At 38.5% G+C, this 12,453-nt stretch overlaps 1 protein-coding gene across 1 annotated transcript in view; it reads right to left on the bottom strand.

Annotated features, from left to right (window-relative positions):
• Positions 1-10,746, bottom strand: part of LOC113232163 — a 15,422-nt gene extending 4,676 nt beyond the window's left edge. The window contains exons 1-4 of the mRNA XM_026466801.1: positions 10,669-10,746; positions 10,269-10,310; positions 5,036-5,145; positions 3,363-3,501 (exon numbers count right to left, since the gene is read on the bottom strand). Coding sequence (XP_026322586.1) covers positions 3,363-3,501; positions 5,036-5,145; positions 10,269-10,310; positions 10,669-10,746 — 369 coding nt within the window. The remainder of the gene's footprint in view (positions 1-3,362; positions 3,502-5,035; positions 5,146-10,268; positions 10,311-10,668) is intronic.
• Between the last annotated feature and the right edge of the window lie 1,707 nt (positions 10,747-12,453).

The following is a 12,453-nucleotide window of genomic DNA, read 5'->3' as shown; positions in this document are numbered from 1 at the left end:
ACATAATTTCAATAAGAAAGAAGATATCTATAATATTAACCTTAGAGCTAAGTCCAAACTCATAGTACCGCGATTTCGTTTAACCAAGGTAAACAACTCTTTTATGGGGAACTGTATACGTTTTTACAATAAGATTTCGGAGCATATATTAAGTGTATCATTTTCTAAGTTTAAAAACTACATTAAAAATATTTTGATCGAAAAATCATATTTACAAAATTGAAGACTATGTGTTAGATAAAGATGTATGGAAAGACGACACGGCTCCAAAATCCACACACATTTGATTCAAAGTGTATTCCATAGCATTTAAGTTTATTTGAAAAGAGCAATCCAATCAATAGCTTAAATGTGACGTTTTCAAGTGTAAATTTATTTTACCTATGGAATAAATAATCTTTGACTTTGACTTTGACAAGAAACTGCCTGAATGGAACACCATACGAATGTGAAAACGGCGCGGCATTTCGCACTCGTACACGAGTTTGTATACTATGGGGATAGATGTAGAGTCCAAATATAAACAAACAACTGTCACTGTCAAAGTGACATCTCATAGATCATAAATCTTTTTAAAGGTTCTTATATTTATTATTTATGATAACCGTTCGCTAACTGCTTCCGTGGCTGAACGGTTACCACTCTGGTCTTCCACGCAGAGCTCCCAGAGTTAGATTCTTGAGCCGTGAGAAATATGTATATCGCATACATTTATATCTCTCGTAAGTTTGGCTCTAATTTTTGGTTATCTATGTGGGTGTCCATGGCACCCGCGATACATACACGATATAATGCAAAATATACGGTATATAAATTGAGTTACGACTTACAAAGCTGTGTAGAGTAATTTTTTACTATTATTAATACAAAGATCGAACACCTAAGAAAAATTCCTTCGATGCGGCTGGATTCGAACCAGCACCTTTCAGCAATCCGTGCTAGACGCTCTGCCAATTAAGCCACAGAACGAACCATCATACCTTACGAATTGTTCTATGTGCTTATTGCAGAACTTTGGTTTTGACTTTTAACGACTTTTTGCCGTAGGTCCATCTGTGAGAGATCTATTTTTCACTCAGCCAGGTACCTTTAGAGCTATCATCAGCTGACTAGAGATGTCGCTTTAATCGTTGTAATTTTTATATTTTCTCTTTTTTATGATTTCCGTGCTCCGTCCAACCATTGATTTAACTTTTGATATATGCATGCCTCTGAAGTTCCGTAATTATTGATATACAACCATAGACAAAAAAATGTAATACTTCCAGGACTCTTTTATTTTCTTAAATTTTAGTGAAGCAACGAGTTTTAGCTCCGATATTTATGCCAATTAATACATTATGTAACGAAGATTATTCAATATCGAGTTCTTAGGTTTTCGCGATTGTTACACATAGGAAATGAAACTATTTTTCCGGATTTAAATCACGTATATTTGTTTTTTCAGTCAACCGTGACCATGGGACCTGTAAAGGGCCCGAAACGTCGGTTTGTTTGAAAAAACAAATATACGCGATTTAAATCCGGAAAAATAGTTTCATTTCCTAGAAGATTATTCAAATTGATAAATTTTGGTACCTATCTAATAAATTATAATGAAATGAAATAAATTATAAATAATTATAATAAATTCTTATCGTTTATTATAATGAATCGTCGGATTATTCCTCGGTAATCCTAACTTGAATCCTCATTAACATTAATTAATATTAATTCTTGAGTACACAAATTGTCAAACGCAAAATCACGATACAATCAGACAAAATCTTCTTTTTTGAACCCTCTCCCATTCACGATTAAAACTTCTTCATAAACAAAATCGATTGTTATAAAAAAATGGAATCGGAAACGCATTAAGACATCACTAATTGATTAGAATTCGAACTGTCAAAAGTTAAATAAATGGTGGGAGATTCGCTCTGGACCTTTTGGAGGGAAAAGTGTCGTTTTTATTTTGACTTTCAATTATTTTGTGAAATCTAGTTTAAAGTGGAATAGGATAGTGCTATTGTACCTTAATCGAAGATTAAAACGCGAAATTATACGAATCTCGAGTCAATCCAAGCACGCCGCCTCAAATTGCCTATCCTCTTTGTGGCGGCCATATTTACAGAAACATAATTCAACTTCATGTACCCAAAAAGAATAATGTACCAAGACTTGGCTGTATGGTGTAAAACTTTTCCTTTATGGAAAGAAGAAAAAAAAAATAGTGGGACGGATAGTGAAACGATAACCGAATGGTGGTCAAGAGATGGTTATAGAAACATGGAATGTCCTGTAGCGAGATGGGTAGACTAGCACAGCATCGTGGTGGATGGCACAAACTACGGGACGCCTATATATATATATATATATACAGCAGCATATAGTCCTGGGTGAAATCGGGTTGTCGGTAGTTCTTATGATGATAAAACATTCCTTCGATCCGGCCGGATTCGAACCGACGTCTTCTAGCATACCGTGCCAGACGCTATACCAACTAAGCCACGGAGCGAACCAGCGAACCTCACGGATTCTTCTATGTGTTTGTTGTCGTGTCTTGGTTTTTTCAACGACTTTTTAGTCGTAACGCCATCTATGAGAATCGTTAATAATAATAATCATCGTTATCACAATCGTCTTAGCTGGAACCATCGAGTATAACCAGAAATAGAGACGAAATGAGGGTCATACATTCTTGGTAACTCATCAGTGATACATCATTTATAAATATAAAGTTTCATTTACACTGAAATTACAAATTAGAAAGCTGAAATAGCACAGCGCCAACATCTGACCTGTGTGTACGTCTCCGTATATTCCAAAAAATATTCTGTATTTATTGTAATAAAGATAATATCTCTAACAATGGTGTGCTGTTCCATTCGGTGGTGTGAAGAAAAACACCGAAACATCTAATTACAAAACAAACGGAATCAAATTCCATCGGTAATGAAATATTACATAGTAATTTTGCAATTTTCGTCCATTTTTGCAAAGCTCATGTTAATTGGTCGATTTGAAGTGAAACAATTGACGACACCCGTCAATTATTTCGAATTCGGGCTGGACAATCGGAGCTCAGTTGTCACGTTGTGTAAATTAAGTGACATTTAGTCTCTATTTCTGCTTATATACTCAATGGCTGGAACGCTTACATGACTCAGACAGAAGCTCGGGGTAATCGACGAGAGGTGGTAATTTTAATGAGATAGTGTATGTCTGCTATTTAACGCCGCAATTCAAGGTGAAGTATATGGTGTCTTTTGCAAGTCAGAGAGTAGTCGAGTAGCGAGCACGATTGCATAAATCCGGCATAAAAGTGATTGTTTCCCGGTGGATGGCAATGATGAACCTAATGACACAATATTATGACATACTTTAACTCCAGTGATGTAGTACAAGATACATTTATATGTGTCCCCAATTTCGACACATATCTCGTCGAACCGTTTCACGGGACCCGTGCTGCCGCCACACAATCGACACGATTGCTTATTGGAAGTTATGTGGTTATCACTGTGGAAGAAAAAATATATAAATAGAAACGGTATCTATCTCTAAAACTATAGAAGCTAACATAGACTTCAGTAGCAGAAGAGTTACTTGTTGAAGGAGTTCATCCAGGGTATACTGCCACCTTGCCTATTTCTGCCGCATTACTGTATTCCGTTTTGGAAGGGTAAGGAGTGCTTGTGAATGCAAATGAGACTTGACAATTTACAACTCTGAGTGGCAACTGTTATGGACAGGCGTGTAGCAAAAACAAGTTTACCAGGTCCTTATCCTCTCAGATTAATCTCATATTAACAACAAATCTTCTATTGGTGTTGAGTAGCAGATGCTTTGGTTTGCGTAAGTGTTTTTTATTTTATTTTTATAATATCAAGTAACGGGACAAACAAGTCATGCGCCTGATAGATTAGGGAATAGTGCAGAGATGCACTATGAGTACCAGAGCTACTCTGGAGCACAATGCAGAACAACAACACTAACTCTGGAACCAATTTAGAAAAGGTCATTTTCTAAATTGATCCTACCGTGTATCGAACTCAGGTTTTACTCATCTAGCGGCTACATACCGGCACTAAGGTCGTTACCGAATTGACTTGACTGCACCGTAAGTGCATGATTAGCACTTTTGATAGCACTAGAGCTCCTTGTGAAAAAGTGCGTCCAGAGAAGTACTGCCATCTCACCTATTTCTGTTGCCAAGCAGTATTCAAATTCAAATAATGTTAATATTAATAATATTACAAAAGTAGATTAGTTGTTAATTTATTAATTGGTGTTGAGTAGCAGATAGTTTTCTTTGCGTACGTGTTTTTTATTTTATTTTTTATAATGTCAATGACAGGACGAAAGAACAAGGACGTACTTGCAGTGCAGTGCAGTACATAGTTGCAGTGCAACTCAGAGCTTTAAATCGCGAAGATTTCAGAGGCACTGCCCACTGCGCCCGTCACCCTTAAACGTAAGTCTCGTGTGCCTGTAATTTCACCAGCACCCCTTGCCCTTCGAAACCGGAATACAGTAATGTGGCAGAAATAAGTAAGGTGGCAGTACTACCCTGGACGAACTCTTTCTGGGAATAATTTCCCACCCACAAAACGGCTCCTTTCTGTGGCCGTTTCAAATATAACGCGTTCAAATTATGGAATGACATACCACCGTCCATAAGAAACCTTATATCAGTTCACTCTTTTAAATTCGCAGTTAAAAATTTTTTTCTATACAATATTTTGAGGCGTGTCTGATATAAACACGACAGTTCGCAAATTACCCTTTATCTCTTCTTTCTGTGTATACTTGCATAATGTGAGCATTGTTGGGACTTTTCAACTGTTTCGAGGATTTTTCCGATTTAAATCGATGACCGGCACCGTAAGTGTTATTGACAGGTGTATCGCTTACTACCAAAAAACTACATTTCATTGTTGCTCCATCGCATCTGCGTACAAAAGCCACTAACCGGAGACATTTTTAACAAAGTTGTGCAGTTTGTAAGTGGTAATTTATAGAACCATAAAAAACTTGTGAAAGAAAAACAAACCTGTTTCTTGAATTAGAGTCTTCTTTTTGAAGTAATGTTACGTCGATCAGGTTCTTCGCGGCATTATGAATATTTTCGGACGCTTGAGACAATGCTCTTGGCGATAATGGCTGGGTAGAACAATAGACAATTATATTAATAGTAATAAGAATAAGACTTAAAAACCCCTGACACAAAACATGTACTCCAAAAAGCCATACTACTCGTCGAGACCATAATACGATGAGCTGAAACACGATTGTTGTACTGTGAGTAGTTGAAGGGTTGGGTAGTCTAGATTGTCCTCATTGCAGTATGAAATTAAGGTTACTATATTATTATTGCCATGTCATCATAAAATTTCAAGTTGACCGGACAAATGGTAAACTAACGCGTACGGGAATTATTAACAAAAAACGAACCTCAAAAGTTTGGGGAGTAACATCTATTATGTAATTGATACATTCGGGAGTCTTTCGTTTTGCGTTGCGGAGAGAATTGCTGCTGCTTCTGTGATTGGCGACATTCCCTGTTGCATGTGTGGAAATATCAAGATTGCTCGATATTTCCGAAATATCGAACTAACGCAACGCGAAAAAATTCAACCAAAGCGAGCGGCCGTGTACCCAGCGAACGTCTCGTGAACATAAAAATGGCAGTAAATTAATTCGCTACTCCGCGAACCCAGCGACGGTTAAATTTTTTTTTTAATGTAAAGAAAGAGGCAAACGGCTGACGAGCCACTTGATTGGAGATGGTCATCGTCATCCATGGACATTTGCAACATCAGATGAGCTGCCTATGCGTTGCCAGCCTTTGAGAACCCTGTAAACACGCTTTTTGAAGAACCCCATGTCATAGCGCAAAGGGAAGACTTCAGGAGGAAGTTCATTCCACACCTTGCAGGTTCGTGGAAGAAACGAACGAGATGCCCGTGTGGTCTTACAATGCCAGGCATCTAAGATGTGGGGATGGACTCTACTCCTTTGGAGGGAGGTGTGATGGTAGAAACGAGACGGTGGTAAAGACGGGAGAACACACACAGAGAGCCAACGTCCGTAAGCTAAGGGGCTCCAAACCGTCTGTGAGTTTGGGATTATCGATAATACGAACAGCCCTACGGTTAAATCGTGCAGTGCAATTAATCAAAGCCAAGTTTAATCGGTTAAAGGTAAGGGGGTGAAATCAAATAAACCGGAATCATCCCCTAATTTGTAAGCGTTTGAGTACTACGTCAGATTCGTATCCGGATTCGAAAAATGACGGTCCGAAATAGTCATAGGGATTATTTTATCTCTTGGTGGCGATATTTGTATTTTCTCGGATTTCAATCGGACTTAGTGTGACGGTGTGACCTCCTTATACCGTCATCCCACCTTTTTGTATCGCCTCTCTCCATTCGTACCATTGACTTACAAATAAATGGACGACGGGTCTAATACAAAAACCACGAAAAAAATGTCCCAAGTCAACCTATTTAAACGTAGTGACATGTAAAGGAATATGAAAAAGCCAAAACGTTGAATTTAAATTGTAATGTCATCGCAGTACCTACTGTCTAATTTTGCTTGCTTCGCTGTCAGTCGAACAAACGAAGACTAAAGCGTGAATAACGCTCTGTATACGATTTTAACCCCTATAAGTTCGGACACTTTTTAGCGCGGACCCGACGTCCATATAATTGTAAGTCAATGGTATCGTATCGTTTTTTCTTCTACTCATATTTAAATTTAAAATTGTTCCATTTTACCTCGCATTCTGATTTTGTTTAGTTCCATCGTGACTCTCTGCGCGACCGCGAGTGCGGACAGAACTACTAAATCAAATTCTCTAATTTTTTATTCTTTTCAAGTTTAACTACTCTCTGTTTAACTCTCGACCTGACTGCGGTAGCAAACACTTCTGTCTACTTTATTTGTAAGTCAATGATGTACTCGTCTTATTTTTGAACCGTTTACCATTTATTAAAATTTTATTTTTGATTCTTTACCAAGTTATAATACAAAGAATATAATACAAAACGGAACAAAAGAATTATCAAAAATTTGCTGCAATAGTTTTTCGACCGAAAATGAAGCCATAAACCCGAATGTAATGGTGCCGCCATTGAAACCCTAGCTATTACACGAATATAAAGATTTGTACAGACGCTTCCGTACCAGCATCCTAGCACCTCCACACAATTTACAATCCAGTCACATCGCTTTGCAGCACCTCCACAAACCAGGGACCTCCGACGTATTCGGAATTTTCTAGGAACGAATAGGAGTTGGATGCAGAGCGCAAACGAGCAAAACCATTTAAAGGGACCGCTACTGAGATATCCTCTTTCCAAAAAAGAATCATCGAAATCGCTTCACAAGTGTCGGAGTAATTGCGTAGTATACAAAAAATACAGTGGAATTAAGATCCTCCTCCTTCTTTTAAAGCCGCTTAAAAAGAACTGATGATATATTTATTAATACAAAGTTCGAACACTCAGAAAAAAATCCTTCTATCCGGCCGGATTCGAACCGACGTCTTCTAGCATACCGTGCCAGACGCTATACCAACCAAGCAACGGAACGAAACTGACTGGACTGGTAACTGTAAAGATATCTAGCTGGGTGATAAAACTTTCATAGATTTCTCATAGATGGCGCTACGACTAAAAAGCCGTTGAAAGACCAAGTACAAAGACACGACGCAAGCACATAGAAGAATTCGTGAGGTCCGTTGGTTCGTTCCGTGGCTTAGTTGGTATAGCGTCTGGCATGGCATGCAAGAAGACGTCGGTTCGAATCCGACCGGATCGAAGGAATTTTTTCTGAGTGTTTTTTCTGAGTGTTCGATCTTTGTATTAATAATTAGAACTGATGATCTTTAAACATTTGAAAAGATGCTCTTCATATTTGATGACCATCTTCTCAAATGCTGTAAGTCCATTCGTTTAAAGCTACGATATCATAGACAGGCAGGTACACAAACATAAGCTTTGAACTTATAACTCCCTATTTTTAGTATCATCGTAAACACAACAATAAAGACAATTACTACTTTCATGTCATCTTTTAGGCTGCAAAATTAAAATTCGATCCTCCTTGCAAACCGTGCCAGACGCTGTGTCAACTAAGCCACGGAACGAACCAACTGAACTCACGAAGCTTTCATAAAATTCTAACAAAGACGCTACGACAAAAAGGTCGTTAAAAGCCAAAACGAAGATCTGCAACAAGCACATGGACAAATTTGTGAGGTCTGGAGGTTCGTTCCGTGATTTGTTGGCATAGCCTCTTTGTTTACTGGCAAACTTTGGTTCGAAACCAGCCGGATTAAAGTATTTTTTTTTCTATCTTTCATTTATTTGTCCGATCTTTGTTTAATAATTAAAAAAAAAACAATTTGCTGTTCCATATTGCTGGTCCTTCAGTATCTTCAAACGACGTCTCAACTTGATTAATAGATATATAAATAAATGTAAGTAAACAATATGATAAGACTACGAAGGTTCTAACGCTCATCCACCACTGGAGCTCTTGTGTCCCACCGCCCGCACCGCTGCCATCGAGAATAGCACAATGCAAACATGGCCGTATGACAAAATCGTGTCTGAGGAACCTACGAGAGTGGGCTGGGATAGCGAGTGCTGCCCAACTGTTCAGCCTCGCCAGAAATAAAGATAAATATGTGGAGCTGACTGCCAACTTTCACGTACCTTAAGGAAAAGAAGAAACCTAACATTTTGATCAAGTCGCGAACCGCCACTCGCGTCACTGGCGCCACCGCGTCGTTGGTCACTGGGTCATACTGAAGCGAAGAGGACAATACGAACACGAAACATAGACATTTTTTTATTATATAATTGTAATTTAAATTTGTTTTAGCGGCCGACGAGTGACAGAGGCGAATTTGTTTCCGTTTTCGAGTTGGTTCGATCCCCTCCTGTGGGTTTAGTTAATATGAAAATGGAGAAGCCAAAAGCCGCCACCTAAGCCCTATGTTATTTAAGCTTAAAAAAAGAATCTTGGAGAACTAAGAAAGAGTTATCTGTCCGATTTCCTCAAAAACTATTAGACGTAGAGAGAAATTTATTAGAACTAAAAGTGTTGTATCTAGATATAGTTTATTCCAAACAAGCATGAATAATGATTTTTATAAAAATTTTAAAATTGATCTACATTTAGTAAATGCTTTTCTAGATAATTATCGGCCGTAGACGAAAAATTACAATAATGTAAAATGTTTATTTAGACCTGTTCTACTTGAAACAAGGATTAAAAATAATATAATATGGGTATATTTTTTAATTATTAACATTTTCTAAGTTCGGTTTCTATAGGTCAGCTTTTGTTCAGTCCAACCGGTCGCTGTCGTCCAGTTTGCAGTTCTATAATGAATGGTGTGTGCGATCCGTAGTATGCAACATATGTGCATCCATACAAGACGAGTGGCGCTCTGCTTCGTCGGGTGGAGTTACCTACTCTAGTCTTATTACTATATAGTATAACTATATGTATTGTTGTCCCTACGAAAATAGTGGCCATCCCAATGTGCCTGTCATTGTTTTCCATATCTAATATGAATATCAAATAAGTATTTTTACCCTGCATTTGTTTTCTTCTTTTGGTTTTTCCTTTGCCCACAGAACTTTCATTATCATGTACTTACAAAACTTACAATACTTTTTACAAATTTAAAATAACTAACAGATAATTTAGTTATACTGTTTTGAAGCTTAAAAGTACTATAAAATGTCGTTACCTTTGACCATAGACTAAAGATTATATTGGATATGAGTGATCTATTCTATTAAGAAAAATCAAAGAGAATATTATGTAGGTGCGTAATTATTACAAACGAAGAAGAACGCATAGCTATTTCTGCAGCCAAACGCATAACAAAATACATTGTCTTTCAATCGGAATTCCGATCGGTAGGGGAGCGGGAATATTTTTTCTATACCTCCGATTAAAATTAAAATTTTAGTAGCACAGTAGAGTTCGTCTAGGGTAGTACTGTCACCTTACCTATTTCCGCCGCCAAGCAGTAATGCCAGCATTACTATGTTCCGGTTTTGATGGGTAAGGGTGCTGGTGAAATTACAGGCACATGGGACTTGTCAATTTATGTCTCAGGGTGACGGGTGCAGTGAAGGAAGTGCCTCTCAGACCTTTGCAATTGAAAGCTCTGAATGGCACTGCAACTGTTTTGGACAGGCGTGTAGCTTACCATCAGGCGCACGACTCTTACGTTCACGTTCCTAGCTTCCTCTTACCTTTTTCTTTACGTGGAGAAATCCATTAAGGATACCTTCCACCTGGGAATACAGACGGAAGGTTATATGAGTCACCTACTTAGCGGCACGCGTCGCTGCACCACGTGCTGAGTCTTCGGGAGACGCCGTAGCATTCTTCCAAGACACAGCGGTGCCTACCCGTTTTCTGGCTCACCTCGCTAGAAATTCGCCTCGCTATTCTTACCTTCTTAGCTTACTGAGAACGGCAGATGACGAACGTGTATTTTTGTTTGTCGTAACGCGCTTCACTAAGTTCCTAATTGAAAAGCCGGAACGACCTCGCCCTTCGAGCAAGGCGAGTGGCAAGAGTTCTCCGTTAGACAGTCGCCGCATTTCGGCAACAGTCCGCACCGAGCTTTAGCACTCCGAACACTCCGACCTTGACTCGACCCTCCTCTGCGCGTACCATCACTCCGACCTCCGAGTTTCGCAAATCCCTCACGACCACGAACCTCATCAATGCTCCCAAAAAGTCCCGCAGCGTGAGCCTTGCGTTACAAAAGGATGACGACAAAAAGTCTTTCTGTGGCACCGACCGCCTCAACCAAGCGAAAAGCCGGGCAAGTAGCGTAGCAGCCACCCCAAAACACACTCAGTCAACTACAACTATGACGCACAAGTCTCGCAGCCAAAGCCTCGCTTCGACGCCCGTCAGCGAGGCGAAGAAAGCGTTCATTCTGAACGGGACGCTGAATGGGTATGCGAAACAGACACGCAGCATGAGCTTGGCCAATGCCGTAGAGTTCAGACCGATGAATAAAAGCATCTCTGTGTCGGTGGTTGGCGCCATGACGCAGGCCGCCATTGAAGAGAGCATCCGGCTCTCGCTCGCCGCTACCATCGCTGACGACTCGGCCAAAAAGCTCTTTTTGCATATCAAAGCCAAATACAGTCCCCCACCGTGGGAGGTTCCCCCGAGATAACTTGCCCGAGCGATATTTTTCCATTCCATTTTAATTTTTGACATTTAAGCATTATCAAAGTGTGAAGTTCAATTTATCGTTATGTAACATGCAAGCTTGTGTACATCTCCTTACCGAGCAATCTCTTTGCATCATCTCCACGTAGATAACATTCACGCATCTCGCGGGGAGGCTAGTCATAATTGAATTTTGTTTTAACGATTATTGATTATATAAATAGGTTTGCGATCATTTTCTAATTGCAACAATGAATATTGATTACAAATTTGTGGGATTTGATTTATTCGAAAATGTTTTTACACAACATTTGACAATGATTGAATTAGCAGAACAGGAAGATTGAATTATGTTTTCAACTCGTTTTCGTATTATCATCTATATATCGATCATGTAAATGTATTTTGGACAACCATCTCCATTTTAGCTTCGTGATACGGTTCCCCACGACCTTTACCTTTGTTCAGCTTCGAATCTGGACATTGTGAACACTGTCTATAAGCTTCATACCGAGCTTGACACGCTCCATGGATTTCTAAGCAACTTTCAGTACGCATATCATTTAAAAAAAAACAAAGAATTAGATTCTACGTCTTAAGTTTCATTACACAGGAAACGTTTAATTTTTACATAACAAAAGAAAAATGGAAGCTCACGTTTGTTACAAGGATAAGCCAAAAATAAAACAAAATCAAATGTATTAGAGATTTATTACACATAACAATTAGAGCACATACAAACGTAACTGCGACTTTAACACTTGACTGCACAACGCCAACTAGTTTTAAGGTGACATTGTACATAGCATAATGAACGTCATTTCAATAGTGTAACATTACAATCTAGATTTATAATATGTATCTATAGGTGAATAAATACCATTCGTTAATTCTCAGATACGATTACCGTCGCTATAGGAAATCCCGAGAATGCGCGAGAATTCTCGCCATTTTATGAGCAAAGTAATTATAATAAGTATTTATTACGTAAAACAAAATTGGCAAACACTTTTACTACATTTGACTTGTAGTTTTCACTAGACTAATTTTCTAACTTCAGATGCTTAAACTATTTAAAAAAATTTGCACTATAACAAACTTAAAAGGAACAGAGGTTGTAAACACTAAATGGACATTTTTTATCAAATAATAACATGGTGTCATTCACTGTCATGAAATCCTGTGGTTTTTGGAATTTATGTACGAAATTTAATTTGAAATGTACCATGAACTTTTCGGTGAAGA

This window comes from Hyposmocoma kahamanoa, unplaced genomic scaffold, assembly GCF_003589595.1.
Source record: "Hyposmocoma kahamanoa isolate Upper Pololo Valley unplaced genomic scaffold, ASM358959v1 67, whole genome shotgun sequence".
Classification (NCBI taxonomy): Eukaryota; Metazoa; Arthropoda; class Insecta; order Lepidoptera; family Cosmopterigidae; genus Hyposmocoma; species Hyposmocoma kahamanoa.
The sequence above is the reverse complement of the archived record's forward strand: the minus strand, read 5'-3'. Positions and strand labels throughout refer to the sequence as shown.